This window comes from Netta rufina (assembly GCF_964035555.1).
Source record: "Netta rufina genome assembly, chromosome: 5".
Lineage (NCBI taxonomy): Eukaryota > Metazoa > Chordata > Aves > Anseriformes > Anatidae > Netta > Netta rufina.
In genome coordinates, this window is record NC_140128.1 from 55,261,892 (window position 1) to 55,284,396 (window position 22,505).

The following is a 22,505-nucleotide window of genomic DNA, read 5'->3' on the forward strand; positions in this document are numbered from 1 at the left end:
CAACAATATCAATTGCTAAAGGCCATTCCAGATGTAAATGAAGTGGATAATTGGGTAATGGACAGATTTAAAAGCTTGAAATCCATTTTCTTTTGAAACGCACTACAAGTTCCTGGCATCATACCTATCTTTTGACCTCCTTACCCACCATGACTCGCAATAGCTGGGCAACAAGGAATATGTTTCTTTTCCTCCTGCCATAGCCTGAGAATTCTATACAAAGCAAGGAAACTTCAAGCTGAGTAAACACAAGGTGCTACAAAATTAGCTGACATATCAGGCACAAACGCTGTTGCCTTTTTTCAGCTATTAATCACCTAAAGAAACTGGAGAAGAATAGGAACAGAGAAGGAAATAATAAAACCAAATGCACATAAACCAAATACTTATGTCATGAAACTCCAAGAAGAATCAGTTTCTTAGGTGTAATACAAACAGCTCCCAATCTATTTTACAACTCTTCAGAAGCTCCTCAACCATTTCTTTAGCACGCAACAACAGAAAAAATTAAAAAAATACTCTTCCACTGGCACCGTATACAGCAGTTTCATTGCAAATTGCTTCCCACTTCCCACTCCAAACCAATGGTTTGAGTTGTTTGTTTTCACTTCTTAGTCTCATATTTTCTGTGACAGATCTCTGCTCCTGGCTAGAATTATTTTTAAAATTTGAGTGGAAGGAGCTTAATGTAGCTCCCAGGAGCAGCTGAAGGAAAATTATCATCCCACCCTCCTTAAAAGAAATTTCAAGTTGTTTCACTCAGAAACTTTAGTATCCACAGACTTTGGGGAAAGAAGTTGAGACCACCAACACAGATTTTACAATGATATCCTACATCTAAGAAAAGCAAACAAAATGCTTGTCCTGAAATTCCTGTCAGACAGACTTAAAAACAGTGTGCAGGACATTTTTTGCTGACAGTACAGGTCTGTTTGAGAGCTCCAGAAATGTAAGCAGGTGTTTCATTTATTTATTTTTAATTTTATTCCCTCTAGTATTTTGCATACCTTAAAGGAGGCTGTAGCGAGATGGGGGTTGGTCTGTTCTCCAACGTGCCTGGTGACAGAGTAAGGGGGAATTGGCTAGAGTTGCGCCAGGGGAGATTTAGGCTGGATATTAGGAAGAACTTCTTTACCAAAAGGGTTGTTAGGCATTGGAATGGCCTGCCCAGGGAAGTGGTATAGTCACCATCCCTGGAGGTCTTTAAAAGACGTTTAGATGTAGAGCTCAGTGATGTGATTTAGTGAGGGACTTGTTAGTGTTAGGTCAGAGGTTGGACTCAGTGATCTTGGAGGTCTCCTCCAACCTAGTGATTCTGTGATCTAGATCTTCATGGACTATAATGGGACCAAAGACACACAAATCACAGGATAGATACCCAAATTTAGTTTTAGTTCCTCCATCACATCTCCCAAGATAAGTTTTATTTTCCATTTCATAGAAACTGTTAGCTTCAGATATCCAACATTTTCAGAAATAACGTTATATCCGCAAATAAAATATGTTATCAGTCTTTGAAGTCATTATAGAAAATTCATGCTTACATTTGCCACAGTTGCAAGGCATAAGTGCCCCATAAAGATGCTGTGGATCACTGGCTAGAATTTCCAGTCACCTTTTGAAGCTAGCTGACAACATTCTCTGCATTTTTGCAAAGTACACCCTCCAAGTATTGTGAAAGCAGAAGGACAAATAATACCATATATGTTACACTTTTACAGACCAGTGGTTGCAAAGTATTAGGGATAAGTGAGTGCATGCAGATCCAGTTTATATATGTTACATACTTGGCATTTTGACTCTTTGTAACCTAAACTTCTAATTTGAAAAAAAAAAAAAAAATAGCAACCTTCCTATAAGTTTTATTCTTAAAGACAGTTTTATAAATACAAGCTAAATTTGTATGCCAAGAATTGCAAACATGCTTAGCCTCCCTTCTGCTTACTCTTGCCTAAACTCTACAAATTCCCATCTAATTAGGAAACAACTTCGAGGCACCTTCTCTCCTTATAAAGTCTTAGAACCATTAAAAAATAAAACGATATCCCAGTAGGAAACTATTTTAGTTTGCTAATACTTAAAAGCTCCACAGGCATCTGAATAATGCAATAAACTTCTCTGCTTGACAAAATGAATAAACAGCCCCTGAACAAAATATACCCCTCTCTATAAAAAAGTAAGAATTCTATATCAAGTTATGACCTCATTCTTTATACAGAATAGATGACAAACCGCTTAAACAGGGGTAACCTTAGTAATTGAGGTAGGTAAGAACCTACCTGTTATCCTCAGCCATTCACTGATCCTACTCATATATTGATACACTATCATAACCTGGAAGCTTGCACTACACTTAATTGCAAGAACTCATCTAGAAACAGAATGCATAATAGGGCTTTTCTGACACAATCCTGAAAAGGACTGCTCATCCCATCATTCTGTGAAATAACAATTACAACACAAATAGAAGACAGGCACTACTACCTGCCCCAAGGGAAGTTATTGAATTTTTGACAATACACTTCCATGAAGAAGTTGGAGATGATTCTGGCACAATTCTGTATGAACTTCTGTTAGTTACGATCCAGGAAGAAAAACCCATACAAATTATATGGTTCTATGATTCTGTTATACCAATTCTTAAATTTCAGGTTGTTATCATGTGGGTAACAGTGAGGAAACAGGATGGGAAAGAATCCAGTTGGTAACCTTCACTCACTTCTTGTATAAGATCATCGCTGACGTTACAAATTATTTAAACCCTACTCCAACCCTGAACATGCCGTATGCCTATTTGAAATAAATGATGTGTAGAAGTAAAAATACAGCCATCCTTCCCCCCCATTTTTAAAAGGCAGATACTGAATACTTCATGTAATCTGAAGATCTGAAATACAAAAGACTAACACATCTTACATATGCCTTTTATCAAATACTCCATGCTGAGAAAGGAAAACGAGGAAAAAAAATAATCAAGAACTGCATTAGTCTCTACAGATACTAAATACCACACTCTGCATGAAAGTTTGCCAAGAAAATAAAAAAGCTTTAGAACAATTAGAAATTATTGATACTGAAAAGTCAGTCTTACCATTTCTTCTAATTGTGACAAATATTTAAACCAATTTCCACCAAACATTTTGCTTACCGTTTCCACGCCATACTTCAGCCAGATGGCAGCTTCCTTCTCCAGGCTCTTTACAGAACTCTACTACATCGCGACAGGTTGTTTCTGGTGTAATTGGAACTTCTGTCAAAATCTGCTCATTGTTGCTCAGAAACACGGTTAATATCATCTGAAAGAAAAAAAAAGTAGCAGAATATTCAGAAACATGACAAGAATATGAATATAGGTAAGATTTATAAACCCTCTGTAAATGGAACTATATGCTTATGGTTGGTCAATATTATCATAAAAATAGTTTTCAGTTTCTTCTAACTTAGCAAACGATTTAGTCCTTTGTGTTGATTTTTTTTTGGTAAGTGTGAATGGAAGGTTTTTCTTTTTTTTTTTTTTTTCTTTTTGTTTTGTTTTTGGAGGGTGGGGTTGGTTGGTGGTGTTTGTTTTTCCTCTTTCATTTCAGTTAAAGTGGTATAGTTCTGTCTGACAATGAGGCTGGGAGGGAAGGAATGAGTTTTGCTATAATAGATGTTTGAAATCATAGCATTTAAATGTTGCAAATAAATTAATACTTTGTAAAGTAACATAAAGCTCCACAGGTGGGCAACCCTTTGCAACTTGTCTGAAGATCCACTCACATTTCATTGGATTGGAAGCCTTGGAGTAAAAACCAAACCACCATACAAACAGGGGAAATAGAAGTGTCACATTTTGCAAGGGGTTGCATTTGTTTAGTTACTTGCTAGAGCTAAAACCTCTGAGAAGTCAGTTGTTTCCACATTACTTCAGCCCCCACCCTGCACTTGCTGTGTAGACCAGATGCACACGCAACCTGCCCGCAGAGGCACTAAGCATGCTCTCCTGACTTGTACTTGTACAACATCAAAGGACAACTTTCCCTCGAGTAACTGCTCCCAGCTATTCCAGTTGGAAAGCTGCCACAAAATAGTTTTTCTTCCCCTCCCCACCTTAACAATATTCAAAAGAACTTGACATCAAGGAAAACAGAAAGAAGAAAGAGTACAATCCAATCTATAAAGGAGCAAGCGTAGCTCTAAGAGGGAGCACTAAGCTCAGTTGAAGCAAACTTTTGTTCAAATGCTTTGCTCCACCTTAAGCAAAGGTGTGCACAAACACACAGAGCTGGAGCTATTCCCATCCCTGCTCATGTTAGTAAAGGTACCTTGCTGCAAAGTCAAGCATTCAAGAACTGCACATCAACTTCACCCACCTCACCCCCTCTGTGCACTGTGTTCTGATATGGCCATTAATAATACATTTGTTTGCTGCACTCCTCTATCAGGGACCTCTCCCTTACAGAGCCTTCTTGATGAATTTGGTTTGTAGGCCCTTATGGCATTTGCTGCAAGAGCTGGAAGCGTGTCCTTACCAGCTGAGGGGCTTGTAAGGAAACAAAAACAAAACAAAAACAAAACAGCGAAGTCCCAATACAATAATACTAAAACGATTCATTTTAGCCCTGAGTGGGACTGTTTTGAGGACCCGTTGAGAGTTGTATACAGAAGCATGTTTTTCAATGTAACACTAAATTGTCAGAAAGATACTCAGCCTTCAGTTCCTGTTCAAAATTAAACAAGTATTTTTAACTATGTTATCATTCCCTCACTCTCTGGCGCCTCAATTTACTATCAGTACACTAGTCATGATACCATTCTGTAAACTTAGGGGGATGGAGATATGTGATGTTTAAGACATAGCTACCATAATAGATGTCCCTAATGAATGTGGCAAAATTATTAATTTTGTCTTCTAGGAGGAAGACAAAGAAAGAAAGAAAGTTCTTTCTGAAAGAACTTTCTCTGTAAATAAGATTTAATATCACATATTGAACCACAATGATAAAACCTAATTATTTAACAGCTCTTCATTAAATAACCACTCGCCACTTAACCGGAGTTGTGCCTCAATTTGCATTGGCATATCTTTAAAAAAACAAAAACAAACACACACATTCAGAACACTACTGGGACACATTACATGCACCAAACTGGAGATGAGCACTAGTAACAGCTGGATACTGAGCAGGAGCACTCCATCCCAGCACCGTCAACTTCAGAAGTAAGCACGGGACCAGTCCCAAGAAAGCCCGGGTTCCCAGCCCTCAGTCTCCTCGGCAGACCTGCAGGCTGTTCCAACCCATCTTCCTATTCTCCCTCAACCTGCCAAGCTTGTATGCAGTACCCTGAAGTTCTCACAGTAACTGCATTTCAATGTGAGCAGCAGTCATCCAGGGCTGTAGATGTACCAGAGCTTCACCCTTGAGTTTCTCCAAGAGTAGCTCTAAAAGGAGCTATTGTAGAGCTAGGATGCAACCACAGCTAATAATGCAGATGTCTGGAACCACCTACTGTTTACAGCTCAGTGTTATTTCTCCACAAATGAAAAAAGGTCCAGGCCCGGTTAATCCTCAGTGGCTGTGGAATCTTTTACACAATAAACACCTAATACAGATTCTAGTAGTGGAATCTGACCTCATACTTAAGAGGGGAAGTGTCACATATGAACACAAAAAAACAGGCTTTGAAGCAACCTGAAGAGGTCATCCCAGCCAGTCTCTTGGCCTGGGGCAGGATCACCTCTAGCTCCATCATGCTGCAGAGATGCTTGTTCAACCTGTTCTGAAAAGCCTTTCATGGCGGAAACTCCACAACTTCCCTCAGCCATCCACCCCAGGATTCCTGCTGGAAGGAAAAGTTCCTTAAAGTCTAGTCAAAACTTTCCTTGCCACCATTCAAACTAGTTAGTTCTTCTCCTAGCCACAGGAGTGATAAAAAACACTTGTTTGACTTTTTTCTCCACAGTTACATTTCAGGTATACCTAAAAAAAGTAACCAATAGTTTTTTAATTTAAACTCCAGCCTGTGAATTATTAATGTCAGTATTATGAAGTGATTTCCCTATAACACTTGACAGTTTTTATGAGAATGCTCAGAGACACTGGCACTCCCAGAATCAAGAGGAGGTCTAGGCTTCTTCATGGTCTGTCCCAAAGCCCTGTTACCTCGTTGTGAAAGACTAAACGGCACAGCTTAACATCACGTGGTTTCACATGGCTTCCAAGTTTCGATTTCTGTATTGTTGTAAAGATAACAGTGCCCCAGAAAAGTTGTTTCGTGTATTCAAGGTTATCTGCCTACATCTGCAGACCAGCTGAAAAAGAAGGCAGGCCTTGGAGGTGCAAGTTATCCCATACAACTCTGCCAACTCTCCATAAATTCAAACCTCAACCACAACATAAACATATAGTCCCCCCTTTGCAAGAGCAGGCCCAAGTTTGCTGTACCTCAAACACAACATTTTCAGCTCCCTCAGCTCTCAGCCTGCCCCAGCACTGCCTTCTCCGAAGCACACTGTCACCCACAGCGCCGGCTGGGGGACAGCCCAGGGAGAGGTGTCCCTCTAACGAGGCAGCAAGGTGCTGCAGCCATCACACTACTCCCCAGACTCGTTTAAGTAAGGATTTGTATTTATTTTTAACAGGTGGTTGGAGTAACACCGTGGAAACTGAAGCATTGTACTGTGAAGCAGATGGCCTGAAGCATACAAAGAAAGACTCAAAATATTGAAAATTATTAACATATTGCAGTATTAATTAGATTTTCAAGTCAGTGTCATAGCTATCCCTATTTATGGTGAAGGCAGAATAATAATCCGAGGTAATTCAGGGAGATAAAATACAAAGAAGCACTGATGGAGCCTGGAAATTTCCTGCTGAAGAATATGAGCGAGGCATACGCATGAAATAGACAGTACACCCACCGAAGGAAATTAGCAGTATTAAAAATGTTCTTAGCCCAAGATGAGGATACAGGAAACTGGTAAATCCTTCTCATTTTAAATGGGTTCCAAACATGAACAATTGCAGAAATGCATGTTCTTAAAAATGAGATCATAACCATAGCAACATTTCAATTCAATCATCAAAAATCTTCAAGTGTGGACACAATGGCACACAGTAAGATCTGAAATGTAACCTCAGTGCTTCTAAATTATACTTGGTTTCCACAATAATACCAAGCTCCAAATCTTACCCTTTCCTCAATACAGATGCAGATGTTACCTGTCTGCTGCTGTCCTCTGCAAGCCCTGCTTCCCAACCAATGGCTTTATTCCAGCTTTCATCAATTCCTGGATCTTTCTACTCTTCTCCACCAACCTCTAAAATATTCCTTCACAGTTCAGGTCTTTCCCATGCCAGATGGGCTGTATCAGCCTCACAACCGAACTCTTACTGTTGTTTCACTCATTTCTCAGCTTCCTGAAAAGCTCCTGCTAGGACAGCCTCCGAATCCTTCCCAAATCTTCTCTGCTCAACGGAGTCGGGCTGGTGCACATGTTCATCTTAGGATGTTGTCTCTGCTTCTCTGTTCCCATCCCAATTCTCTCCCATCGTATTTCGTGGGTTATTTGAAGGGCACACATAATCATCCCCGCCGTTTCTCACGGAAATAGGAGGGAGGGATAAATCCTCAAGATCTTTATCCTCATTTATCATCTCCTCTGTTTCCAAAGACTGATAATGTCACCCACAAATTTCAACAGGCACCTTCCAGAGCGATGAGACAGTTTTATCTGTCCAGACCTGATCCCTTACTGAAGAATCTGAAACCCTGACCATCTCTTGTGAACACCTGGCCACCAATTCAAGTTCCACGTGGCCATCACAGCCCTTACCCAGTTATTTCCAATGACTCCCTGGATTTCATATTCACGGTAACACAAGCATACCTATCATTATGAGCTGTAATACAGACATCTTTCACACCAATTATTTTCTCAGTCTTGTGTCCCAGATCCATCCACAGTACTCCTGTACAATATTGAAGGCACGGATAATCTCTTCTATCAATTGGTGCAGCTAATACTCTCAGAGCTTGGAAATGTGGCTGTTGGTTTTCTCAAGTTTTCATTAATGTGCCTTTCTTTTTTGAAAAAAAAAAGTCACAATGTATAAAAAATGATTTTTCAAGCCTATGGCTCTATGGCTTTAACCATGTCATCTTTATGCATTAATTTTCTAGTTTTCACTTCCCCATTGTGATATGGAGTCTTCCTCCCTATTGCTTTTCACTCATTTATCAAGAAACTGATGCCAAATCAGTCCTTTACACCAGTTTTTCTACTCTCCATACATTGAACAGGTGTTTTTATGCTTTCTTCTCATCTAACTCATCTACCACGGCAAAGGTCCCACAGGGCCACAAGTGAGAGTCCAACATCCCTTGTTCTCTGTGAGCTTCTGCAGGCTATCCTGTTTTGCAGCTCCAGCTGCACTCCCCTAGCACAGTAAAAGTAGGAGAACTGCACAAAAACAGAACAGAAGACAGCAGCTGATGTTCTTAGTTGCAAAATTGCCTAGAAAGTTAAAAACTCCAACTTCTGAATGAGGTCTTTTTTCCTCACCATTTTTCTGCAATCTTACAAAAAAAAAAAAAAAAAAAAAAAAGCAATGCTTTTGATCTTCTGCTGGTACCTCAAATTAAGAACAGGGATGTTTTTAATTAAATCCTCTTTAACAACAATTTTCATGGAAAAAAAGAAATACATCTTACTCCAAGATTACCTTATGCTACCAAGACATAAAACAGTGGTGCTTGAGTAGAAATAAACCTTACATAAAGTCTCTCCATTGCCTTACACACAAGTTAATTTACTAACTCCGATAACACAACAAACGCTGGCATTTCAGGCTAACAAAATCCAATCTAAGCACATATCTCCTGATACCCTACTCCAAGAAAATTGAATTATTTAAGCTTTCAGAAAGCAACCAAAAAGTAGTATTTCAGGACATGCTGAAATATTAGGATTTAAAACATGTTAGAGTTGATTTCCGCTAATAATATTAATATTCAACTAAAAAAAGAGAACCAGTAAGTTCTAGGGATGAAGATCAATTCACCTGATCTTTGCTTTGTATGTTTGCCTTTTAACTAAAAGCCACGCTTCCACCCAAACACGGGGTTCCTGACAAAAACGGGATCAGAAAACTGTTCCAATTCTCAAAGGTAACTTACTTTATATCCACAACTACAAAGTCACTTAGAAAAGTCTGTCTATGAAAGATTAAAATGAAGATCAAACAACATAGAAAGGGTTAAGAAGAAAAAACATCCTGACAACATGAAAGACACTATTTTTTCTCCCACTTTTTTTCTATCCACTGCTTTCCTTTTCCTGGTATTAAAGCTACAGTGGACAATAGATCTTTTTTGTTAAGAACTTCTACCATCTTTAGAATTATCCGATTGTGAGTTAAGAATACACTGGATACCGAATAACTTAATATGGCTAAACTCACAAGCAGCTGTTTAGTCTTATCAGACTTTTCATTTGCTTTTTTTTCCTTAAACCAGCCTAGAAACTTCATTGTGTAAACGTTTTAAAAAAACAAAACCAATAACCTCCACCTCTTCCAGCAGAAAAGTGGTTAGATGCTTCAAAAATACAAAATGTGTATTATTAAAACACTGACACACAATGGACTGAAAGTACAGAACAATTCTGGCAGCAATGCCTGCTTTATTCCCTTTGTTTCGTGGGAACTGGAATGCATTACCTTCTCACCAGGCATCTCCCCCTAATGAAGCGTTCAAAAAAAAAAAAAATAATAATCCATTCAGGAGCTTGTGCTTTGCCATTTCAGATAAAGTCATGGTTAAGTCCATAGCTGCCATAAGTCCAAGTTGAGAATAGTCAAAGAAAAAAAAAGTCTTCTTTTACACAGTAGAGACCTCAATATCTCCCAACACATTTTGATAGCCTCCCAACCTTGATTCTGCTGGCCTGGGAGCCCAGCCATTCTCTGTATTTATCTATATTTAAGGTGCAACTACAATACAGCTTTAACTGAAACATTAAAAATGTTTCAGTTAAACATTTTCAGTAATTTTACTGAAATTCCGAAGTCCCATCATTCAAACAAACGTTGATTAAGACTGACATTTTCATTTACTAGAAAAATCAGCTCATGCGACACAAGAAAAACTGCGAAGAGGTGGAAAACCAACCCTTTGGTGATGAGACATGCCAGCATTCCCAACCCTGCACAAAGAATGCTCAGGAAAAAAAAGTCACAAGTTATCAATCATTCTGTGCAAGTTAGCTTGCACAGAATTCATGCCACTACATAAATTTTGCACCAGCTAAAGCTGTAGAAATTCTAGTTGCACATCTCCAGCACCAAAGCAGAATTTCATTTCCTTTGCAGTATGAACATTCTCCTTTTTAAGACTGCGGACTTGATTAGATGAAGCTTTAAGCAATTATATTTTGAATGAAATAAGACTATGAAATTATAAACAAAAAACTGTTTTAATTAAAACCACCTAAAGATGTGTTCTTGACTCAAGTCATAACTATTTCTTTATATCATGAGATTTTAGAACAAATCCCAAGTAAGTCTGATGTTCTTATATGTAAACACCTGAAAAGGAGTAAGATTTAACCATCTCATTTCCATATATTAAAAAGAAATCTTTAAGTGAGTTATTCACCAGCACGGTTTGTCCCAATCATTGTAAGTTATACTTTTTAAAAATAGTTTTCTTGAAAGTTTTATTGCAGTATGTTCATGACATTTCATATAAGATTATCAAGACAGAAAGCAAATTTCTTATTGCTTTTCATTGGGAGATTTCTTCCTTTTAACGTCTTTTCCCCTTTCCCACGTAATTTCTTATTGATAAGAAATAACAATACAAGTTCTATATTCTGGAACACATTTTCCTTACATCCAAGCTACACATAACTTGAGTTTAGGCCAAAATTTAAGACTCAGTCATGCCTATAGACCACATTGGTAAAAATGCAGAAAGGTAGTGTCAAAGAAGTGGAGTAGAGTCTTCAGTTTGCAAAGAATACAGAAATGAGTAAAGTTTTCTTTCTTTTTTTTTTTTTTTTTTTTTTTTTGCAGACTCACAAAAGCATTTTTTTTGCACAGGCTCATAAAATAATTGCATCATTAACTTGCTGCTTTGCAGTCACTGAAACATCTACCTTGACATCCACCTTCACAGGACTCTGCGCAAGACAACTTTGTTACATAACCAAAAGAAAAAGATAGCTGTGTCAGTCAATACTTGTACCAAGAAACTTGGTGATGGAGTATTAAATTCCTTCTCTTCACAGAGCACAGAAATTACTTAAAAAAATATATTTAATACCTCTTATAGAAATATGGAAGTAGAACATTAAAAGAAGTCTTAAAATAAGATCTTCCTTCAATTTTGTAATGTCTGCACATATGCAATAGCTTAATGGAGAGGATAAAGCCAAAAAAATTAAATAAAAACCCCACAGATGTTTCCTCTCAAGAACTTTACCACTGTTGCCTTTGTCTTCTTCAGTAAATAAGCTTTCATGTCTAACAGCAGGTGTTCAGCAGGATTCAGACTATTTCATAAACCTATACATACTTGCTCTTTATTTGCTGAAGGAATACTTAGGACACTTTATTGTTCTTTGTCACTGACAGAGAAAAAGCTTCAGCACCAGTTATAGATACGGAACGTGGAGTCTCTTACTCTTCCAGAGGTAGACTTCAGTAATGTCAGAGAAATAAGCCAGCAGTTTTGCTAGAGGAAAGAGCACTATCATCAGGCATTTAAATATATTCAACTACACAAGACAGGTCTGCAGATTATTAATGAAAGGTATAGTAGTAGCTGACTGGAAGGCTTCCAGTGCTCCAGGAAAACAAAACCTAATGAAACAATAGCAACTAGAAGGACTAGATGCTTGTATAAACAACACGAGCAACCCACAGACTCGAATGGTGTTCTACAGGCTGCGAGGAACAAGACATAAATGGGGCCAAAAGAAACAAAAAAAAAACAAAAAACACAACACACGACTCACCAAACAAATACTAAGTCTCTAGCATCTGCTTAAGATAGAAGTGATCATTTAGACATTACAATCCTATACTTTGTTGTATTAGAAGCCATAGTGCTGTTAACCCACATCCAGCTCTCCTGGCATCATTTTTATACAGGCTGCTTGTTGCTTGTCACAACACTGGAATGCTTTCCTTTAGATTCCAATGGTTCCTTTGAAAGCAAGCAGCAGCTGGGACTTTGATAAATTGATTTAAAAGATGGGCAATAAACATGTGGCTACAAAAGGGAAAACAGGTAAAGCCGAAAAGGGCAAAGTTAAAAAATAAAAAGAGGTTAAAAAAAAGTTGCACTACAAATAAATCTATTAATTTAAAAGGAAATCTGTCTAAGTGCAATATTTAACGTCATGAGCTAAAGAAACACAGCCTGAAGTTAGAGAAATATAAGACATGCCTCTTGTGATGTTTTCTAGTGGAAAAACGTAATTTGGCACTTGCAACAGAATGAGTTCAACATCCCTGCATCATTATCTCTTGGCTTGATTCCTAAATTGCTACATCTGGAGGAACAGCAAGAGATCTTGTTGTTGCTCCTTGATGCAAATAATTCCACTAAAGGACTGCCAAGACACTAGTTACCACGTAAGAGACTTCGGGGATACATCTAGATACACAAACACATTCTTGCTGAGCACATTTCTTTCTGAAGGCAACGTACCGCTTAAATGCAAAGATTTATTTCTCCATAAAAAAATAATTCTGCTCCACTATTTAAAACACTGTAGGCCATTATACCATCTTTCATGATATACACAGCCACTGTTAAAAGGTGGAAGTTGGAAACTTCTTGAAAGACTAGCATTCACAGTTCAGAGAAATATTCTCACCTTGCAAACTGGTATTGTCTGATTTGCTATAGGAGTCTTTGCCAACTACTACCCACAAACAGGCGACTGATCTCAGAATCAAGCAGTTCTGAGAAAGACACAGTTTTTCTATGACACTTGCTGGCCTCATCAAGGGCACTCAGATTTTTATGTTTTAGAATACATTTTGTCTGTAAATCTTAGAATGACAAACCCTCATCTGTTACCGCCTGCCTAATTTCAGCAAAATTCATCTATTGCACCTGCAGGGGAAAAAAAAATAAAAATCAGCAAGCACATCAATTCTGTGCTGGTTGTTACGTGAAGTAAACAAAATTGCTAACTTATTAAAAAAAACTAGCAAACACTTGCTGTATTTAAATACAATAACATTTGTTCACATATTTAGTTAATGAGAATTCCTTAAACAATGGATTATACTGAAAATGCACAAACCACACAGCAGAAGTGTGAAGAGGGCCAACTGCACCCTGGGGTGCATCAGGCACAGCGCTACTGGCAGGGCCAGGGGAGGGACTGGCCTGCTCTGAGCCCCTGTGGCCTCACCTCCAGCACTGCGGGCAGTCTGGGGCACCACAAAACATAAAATAAGACACAAAACTGTTAAGAGAGTGTCCAGGGGAGGGCTACAGAGGTGGTGAAGGGCCTGGAGGGAAGGATGCATGAGGAGCAGCTGAGGCCCCTTGGTCGTTCAGCCCCGAGCAGGGCAGGCTGAGGGGAGGCCTCATGGCGGCCTGCAGCTCCCTCACGAGGGGAGCGGAGGGGCAGGCGCTGAGCTCTGCTCTCTGGGGACAGCGACAGGACCCGAGGGGACGGCATGGAGCTGGGACAGGGGAGGGTCAGGCTGGGGCTTAGGGACAGGTTCTGCACCCAGAGGGTGGTCGGGCACTGGGACAGGCTCCCCAGGGCAGTGGTCACAACACTGAGCCTGACAGAGCTCAAGGAACATTTGGACACCACTCTCAGACACAGGGTCTGATTTTTGGGTGGTCCTCTGGGGATGCAGGAGTTGCACTCGATGATCCTTGTGAGTCCCTTCCAACTTGGGATATTCTGTGATTCAGTGATTCCAAACTCAGGCAACAGCAAGACTCAAGATCAAAACAATAGCTACATTGGTACAGTCCTCTTTCCTGAGCTCCATTTGTCCTTAAGCTGAGATATAAATAGTTTGGTAAAATACAAACATGATTTCCACTATTTGTCACATCTCCAACTCAGCATCCTCTAAACCAAATGGTTCAGAGTTAAGTGGGGAACTCCAGTACAAGACGGGGTGTGGCCCCCTAATCTCCTGGGGGAGAAGGGAGGAATGGCTGTGACACTACAAGCACATCTCATCATCTAGCACAATTCAGTGCTCACATTCACAGCTCTAAATCTTCCCTATCTGTCAAGGTGATCAGTACATCACATAACAAGCATATGACAAGCTTGAAACAACAGTTCACCAGCTGATGAGATATGAATAATATGTTTAAAAATACTATTAAATATTTGACTTTCCAAACCATTAAAGAAGACATGATGCTGAAGAACAATACAACTGTAATTCCTTTAAATTCTGCAGTAAACTCAGGTGAACTGCCAACAAATTAAAAGCAAAACCAAATTAATTCAAGATGACTCAGCTTCAGACATCATTTTATTAAATATGAATCTCAGCTTTCCATTCAGAAAGAAAAAAGGAAAGCTGTATTCAAACAGAGAAGTTAAAAGCAAACAAACACACCAAACCCTACAAACAGGACCTCCCCCTCAAAGACTCAGGAACCATATGTCAGATTAAAAAGCCAAAAAAAAAAAATTATTTTAGTTTTTCTGGGTGGGAGATATGTGGAAAAATCTTATTTAAGGTTTTTGCATGTGGGAATTAGCAACACTATAAAATACTATAATATACTTGGAAAGACAACTCATCATGACAACACAAGGCAAAGCTGAAGAAGAATTGAGTTAACTGTGAGGTTTGGGGTTAATTTTCCTGAAAGAGCAGTAGAGCCTTCAAAGTATGCATGCAACAGAAGTGTCCCACAGAACTTGTATCACAGAACTGAGTGTTCTCAAATTATTAAAAACATTTTGGCCAAGGCTAAGGAAAGGGAGGTGCTGATGTTTCTACAGTCTTGTGTTCGACCTTGTCAACAGCTACTGCAAAGTCATCCAAACCCCACTGAATTCCAGAAAAGCCTGACCAAACTACTGCATAGAAAATAATCTCATCAAAAGATTATAGGACACGCACAGATATTTGTGCCTTTTCATTTACGAGTTTTCAAAAGAAAAATCCATACCACATAAAAACCGACCAACTAAAATAAGATCTTCATTGAAGATGTGCCTTTGGTCAATTAATAAAGACTATTTGGGGCACTGAGCACCACTTTTCCATTTTACAAACAAAGAACAACTTTTTTGAAGTCTCCAGACCCACACCCATATGTAAAGTTGGGACCAGAATCAGTGCTACTCTTTCCTTTAATCTTCAATAGATCAGAATAAGAAGGGACAGTCACAGCTTTCTCCCAGGGAGTGGAAAGCATTAACAAAATACTGATTGTTTAGCACATTGCTTCCAGGGAATACCAGCCATTCAATCTGAGATCTGGCTTGGCAAAAACGTAAAAAGTGAAAACAGAATATAACCTCTGGGATTCAACAGGCAGTTTGCAGTTTTCCTTCCATCATCAGGGTGGAAATTGCACATAATAGAAAATTACTCTTTCCAGTCCATTTCTGGAGTTTTTACATGGAAGATTTAAAAATTAAAAGTCCTTCTATTTTCCTGTCAGATATCCATTCTGTCTGAATCAAAAAAAAAAAAAAACAAAAACACAGAATATCCTCCCTTCTCCCCCCCACCCCCCAAAAAAAAACACTTAACTGAATTTACACAAGGTAAAAATTAAAGTTTCAGGTATTTCATATACAAAAGAGACCCATATAAGGCAATAGTCTCTGATTTTCAAGGAAAAATCCCACATACAACATTCTAAACCATTATAAGAAATCACCATTAAGTTTTACAAGACAAAATCACAAAGTGTATTATTTTACAGTAAAGAAACAAAAAGCAAAGTAATCCCACCTTCTTTTTTATAACTCTGTCCTTTGTCCAGTTTCTAGAGTTAAGTCCAGTCTTTCCTGATAGCCAAGATTTCTCTTTTGGTGTTTTAATAACATTGTGAAGAACCATCCTTAAAATATTCTTCATGTGTAAATAGTAGTGAATAGAAATATAATAGTGCAGAGCTAAAGCCTAGAGCAGTTTGTGTGCAGCAACTGCAGTGAAAACCCACTTAAATGGAGTATTTTTGGTCTACTGGCACATGAATTCAAGCAGCGGTGACGAGCAGTGATAAGATGTTCTAAGGAAACAAGACAGGCCACAGTTGTGACAGGAACAAGATAGGCTAGATCAAGTTTCGCCTAATTAGGCAAGGTTGCAGTAGGGGAGTTCTGCTATCCTCTCATTGTGCAATAGTCATCTTTGTTTGATGTTAGAATAATGAAAAACATTAAGTATTCATCCGAAGTAAATTTACATATAAGGCTCTGTCTGTCTCAGGACAGACAGAAGTGATTTTTTCCATTGAAGGGGGCAATAGGGAGCAGAAGTTCAAAGAGCAAACGATGCTAGCATCTACCAAAGATGTTTACACGATGCTTTTCCTGAAATTAGTGAAACTTTTGAAGACAACTAACCAGCTTAAAGACAAAACAACAACAAAATCCACTGTGTATTTACGCCTAAAAATACTATAGTTCAAGCACTCCTCCATTCTTGGCAGAGTCTTTCTTCTTGCTGGATGTAATTCAAGCAGCAGAGAATATAAAATGGTAAACTATGTTTCTGATTGCCTCTTCATGTCAAGGGACAGGGAATGTTTATCATCATTCCTGTCAACACTACCCAGGATCCAGAGTGAGGCAGACAGAGATGGCACCAACAGTGCATTCAGCTCTCACTCTACCATTGCAGCAGCAAAGCGCGCTCTTCTGCCCGACCCATTCCCTTAATAGAGAAAACACAGAACGAGTGAGCAAGTGACCCAGCGTGGGGGGAACAAAAACACACAAAGATACCAACAGTATGAAAAAACAGCCGAACTGAAACAACCCATCTCTCTCAGAGCAGATTATAAACTACATTTTCTGTGTAGCACCTTATGCATGAACTGCAGAAGGAAGAGTAGTAGGTTCTCGGTTTAATTTGCGATGCACAGAACTGCTACATTACCCTTCCCCACGAGCAGCAGCAGAAGGAAGAAAAAACTGGTAAGGTTCCATATTTAGCCTGCTTCAACATTCAGAAATAGCATTGTCCTCCCTTAATGCATTTTGTCAGAAACGCAAACACTCCGATCCCATGCAGTCTTCCTTCCTCCTTAGCAAACAAGTACCGTTGATAGGTTTACTGGGAATATAATCAGAAGAATAATTTCAGATTTCTAAAATGCAGCAACTTAAAAAAAAATAAAAATTAACCTCTTAGGAACTGAGGACATTTTAAATAAATTTGAAATGGGAGAATGTTTCTTAAAAGGGAAGGGTTGTTTTGCTTCGAAAAGGATGGAAAAAATCTAAGCTGGTTGTTCTCCAAAAGCAGATCGTATCTTTATCTGCCAGAAAAACAAACTGTATCACATGAATAAATATTTGAGAGGCAAAGCTGAGCCTATATTAACACACGTTGTGCCCATCTTCCAACTGTTGCTACAAGCTGAATGCTTCTGAACAAAAAAAATCAAAAAATTTTAATACCTTACTTGGTATTAATTAATAGGAGGGCTTAACATACATGTGCATTTGGGAGGTATATGGGAGGGTCCAAATCGAAAGCCCACCATCCCTTTGGATGATCAGGATCTTTTAAAAGAAGCATATAACTTAAAAGACATATCACTGGACTTCCTTCTTTTTACTCCCTTCGGAAGTAATTGAAAATGTCTGTATGTACTTTGTTAAATCAGATAAATAATAAAAGCCATACAAGCACAGTGTAGCCCCTTCCTTTTTCTCATATGGTCCATAAGCATATTGTCTCTAAATTGAGTATCTGATCCAGTACAGTTATGTGGCTGACTGATTTGTAACTGTTACTTCTAGGAAGGAAATTATAAATCTAGGAGGGAGAGGAAGATAAGGATACCACAGCTACATCCTCTGGTTGCGTAATGTATTATCAGCCTCAGAACTCTACGTTAAAGAAATAAGGGGATTCCTCCTCCACACAGCATGTAAAGAGGTTTGAATGCTCTAACTGCAGATGAGGTGCATGAAGTTTTTCACAGGTATAAATTCTTACCTTACATTAAATGCAGCAACTACATAAGGTCCAAGAAGACTTGCCCTGTGTAACAAAGCTCGTATTCAGCAATGCTATACAACTGCAGATGACATAAATCACTCAGCGGGAAAGTAAAACGCAGTCTATGATCCTACTAAAGCACTTTATCATAAAGACATTAATGGCCTCTGAAAAACACATGGAATGATGTAGGAAAAAGAATATAAAGTAGAACTGGAAGTGTAATTCCATAAAGCACAATTCTACATCAACTGCAGAACAGAAAATTACTTGACATAAATCTATAGATTAAAATTGGTAGATGCAAGCAGCCCATACAAGGAAGCAACACACAAGTATAATTCTTCTGAACTCCTGCTGTTCTTTAAACCCCAACACCATATTTATAGTATCATTACATTTAAGCCTTTTACTTGTTTCGGTAACTTGGATTCCACTTTGCCACCCAATCTCCCTCTCACTATTTTCACCTCTGTGCTCCTCCTAAGTAAGCTTTATTGTAAATGCCTAATACATGCAATTCGTTGATTTTGAACACGCTTAACTACAAACATGCGTGATTACACAAAGGGCCTCTAAGCCAGGCTTGTACACACTTGTGGAAACTTCAACTAAATAGGCACCTTAACTTCCAGATGAAAATTATGAGAATTTGTACATTCAATAAGACAATCAGCTTGCTTGCTTTATATACAGTCTCCTTTAGTTTCTGCAGTATGATCAAAAATCCATGGATCATACTGGGGAAAGAAAGGAAGCTCACACATCTATGATCGTTTTTCTTCAAAGTTAGTTTTAAATTAATTATACTTAATGAGACAGGTACCTAGATTCACTTATCACTTCCACTTAGGCAAACTGACAGTTTAGTTTACATATTTCTGAAATCTATTTTACTGAGGTAAAAATATCATGTTCTATTACACTATACCAACTGTGAGCTCAACCACCTATGCAGAGGATGCGTTGTAGTGAGCGTGTTTCCTTTTTCCCCAAAGCTTCGAGAAAATCAAAGCCATAAAAGAATTTGAATTAAATATGTCAAATATGTACATTTAAATACAGACATTCAAAAAAAATGTTCTTCTGAAGAAGAACATACCTAGCGTGCTTTTCCTGGGGGAGAAGAGGGGAAGCTTTTTTTCTCCTTGTTGTCCTCCAGAGGATGCCAGAAGCAGGGGGGCATTCCTAGCCCCCTGCACACCAGGGAGCTCGTCCCAGCCAGGCCCCGCACCCCGATGCACACACACCTACCTACACGAGGAGACTCGTGCTACTGTGCCCGCTCCCATGTCAGAAGACACCTTTTCCTCAAAAAAAAACTGCAGTACTTGACAGGAGGAGGATAACTGAGTAACTCTGGCCCCCGTTAGGGTGGTGAAAGGAAGAGAAAAGGATGACAAAGGAATTCAGACACAACCAAGATACGCTCAGCCCTGAGCACTGGAAGAGGCTGCTGAGACCTCACTCCTTTAAAAATTTCTGTGTAGTTTGTTCAACAGCAAGAAAAAGCCAATCGAAAGCTTTATCCTGCTTCTGAAAAGGTACAGGCAAGTACCTGCATGCTCCAGATTATGCTCACTTACAATTTTATGTCATCAGTTCTTCCGAGCTCTGGGAGCGCAAACGGAATAGTACTGGGTTGCTTCAGGACACTTTTTTTCCTCAATCAGCTAGGATTGCTGGGGATAGGGGCAGCAGTAAATAGGGATAATGCAGTAGCATCTAGAAGACCCAAATCACAGCCAAAGACTTGTTAGGTTGAATGTTAGGAAAACTCCAGATACACAAATACTGGAAACGCTGTATAGTAAGTTCTTTTATTTAGTGTAGTTTATACATCCCCAAAGTGCTTTTTCTGACTGAAATTTCGTAATGTAAAACCAAAAGTCTATATAAAATGCTATCAAAGAAATCTAAAGGTAGGCAAATGTGAAAGTGAATTGAAATTCAAAAGCCTTTATCTCTAACAAAAAATGAGCAAAAGGACTTATATTGAAACAATATAATTTATGTGTCAACTTAAGTATTTGGGTTGGATCCCAGAAGCACACTGAGGTCAATAGAGCAGCTTATAGTTCAAGCTGATTTAAACCTAGTTCAGAACTTCACCTCCTATCAGCACTACAAAAGCAAACACTACTGCTATCCATCATCCGAAAAAGAAAGGTAAAGAAAGTGCCGCAGTCAGGAATTTGGGCTGGGGGAATGGGCTGCAAGCATCGCACTTTGAACTGCTTTGTGTCAATGTAAAGCCTTGATTCTTATGGCACATTCCCCGTAAGCAAACGGAGCCTTGCTGAAGTGCTGGTAAATGACAACAGAGCAGTGGACACACTGCAGCATCAGTACTCCAAGAAGCTAGTCAGAGAAAGGACTGCAAACGTTTCCCAGTGACACGGGCTAGTAGACACCAATCCATGTGGCATGGTTTTTGAAATGACTGCATTGATGCTGACATGATTAACAAGTGTAAAGGAGGTGAGCCATTACACATCTTTTTCCACTAGCAGAAAACCATGATTCAGACGTGTAGCTAAAATTTTCCAAAACTCGGATAACTTGGGACAATAAAGCAGTGAGGAAGAACATTAAGCATCAGGCATGCTGAGACGTTCAGAGCCGCATGCAGAGATGAAGCTGCATACAGAGATGAGTTTCACAGTTTATTTTCATAAGACACTGTTTCAGGAACTCAGTCATCTCCCAAAGTGTACATACAGTCCCACTGTTTGGAGCCTGAATAGTAATTAACCTATTCGTTAGCCCATTCATTAGCCTGCAGAATCATACAAAACTGTTTCATTTCCAAGAACTTGCTGTTTTTAAGTACACAGCAGGAAAATCTAACCTCTCTCTGTCAATGCATCTGCACAACAACTTGAGCTACGAGGATCCTGCTTGAGTATTTCTAATAAAGCCAAGTATCTCACGCAGTTAGAGGTGGTAGCTTCTATGCTGACCACATCAGCACACAGTATGTGCTCTGGCTAATGTGTTGTTCTCTCTACAAAATCCTTACAGCCTGAGAACAATTTCACAAACACTCAATATTCTATAGAAACGTGCAAGTACCCTCTTCTTACTTATCTTTTCAAAGGAAGTGTCTGAGCTATTTGAACACCTGTCTTTGGCTAGATGGGATGGGCTCGGATTTTGACCCATGATATTGGTTAAGATTTTACAGGATATCCACATACTTTCTGAAGCCTGTTTTATTTTTCTTCACCCAAGAGCAGTAAGCTTTGGGAAAAAGAAAAAAGTTGAGCTGCACTGCAAGTCCCACCTACAGAAGAGCAGTAAGAATGCCAACAGGTGCTGCACTCACTGTCTTGAACCATGTCAGACAAACTGCATTAAGAAAATGGATTACAGAAAGATTTCCTCATGCAAACATGTTCAAAGTGCATCTCTAACTTAAACTGCACCTGTTATTCTAAACTAAGATTTAACCCAGCTTTCTGGAGAAACTACAAAAACATTTATATGCAGGTAAAACCACACTTAATGGCTATGGCAATCTTGCTGGTCTCAGACCACCCTGTTTCTTTTCCTTAAAGATCAGAGAGCAGCACAAGCATTACTTTTGTCTATGTATTAATAATGCAGCCCTGAATACTGCTTTTTTTTTTTTTATCCAACACTAACTCTCACAACCCTCAGCTGTTCACCTTTGGAGATCTAGATGGATATATTCTGAGACTGGCAAACATCACTCTCCCCTGAAAAAAAAACAAAGAGTCAAAAATTGACTCCCAGGAGAGGAGCAGAACACGATTAATTCAGATGCTAGCTAATGTGTTGCACTTACGTGCATGAGGTCAACCCATAGGATTTGGGATCTGTAAAATCCTCCTAGATCAGCCTGGCGGAGCCCTGGGGCACTGCACTGTTTTCTTGTTTTCATTTCAGAGAGCTGGGAAATTTGCCACCTGGGACACAAACCACATACCAAAATCTTCTACGCGTATCTCAGCGTACTCGTGCACTACCCTGGAGTTCTTTCAGGCTGAAAATCCCAATGGTAATCTGATAAAAGCGATTACGCCCTTCTGGCAACCTCCGCGTTTCTGCCCTTTCTTGTGCTGGTCCCGGTGCCTCTCTGACCCCGCAGCGAGGCGGTTTCGGTGTGCTAAGCTGGCAGAAAAGTACCCCGACAAAAAAAAAAAAAAAAAAAAAAAAAGCAAACAACTTCCTGCTGAGTTAGCAAAGTAAAGTGGCTCAGCACTGATTCAGAAAAACACCAGCGCACGAGAGGGGGCAGCAGGGAAGGCAGCCTCACAGCAGCCCCTGCAGCGACACACACACCTGAAGCCTCAGTTTCCC

The 22,505-nt window shown here is 39.2% G+C and overlaps 1 protein-coding gene across 4 annotated transcripts in view; it reads right to left on the reverse strand.

Moving 5' to 3' along the window:
• The window catches only part of PPP1R13B (protein phosphatase 1 regulatory subunit 13B), a 70,415-nt gene that overhangs the window by 42,627 nt on the left and 5,283 nt on the right, over positions 1-22,505 (reverse strand). For all 4 annotated transcript variants that reach the window (XM_084286908.1, XM_084286906.1, XM_084286907.1 and 1 more), the window contains exon 2: positions 3,149-3,296. In XM_084286908.1, coding sequence (XP_084143034.1) covers positions 3,149-3,296 — 148 coding nt within the window. The remainder of the gene's footprint in view (positions 1-3,148; positions 3,297-22,505) is intronic.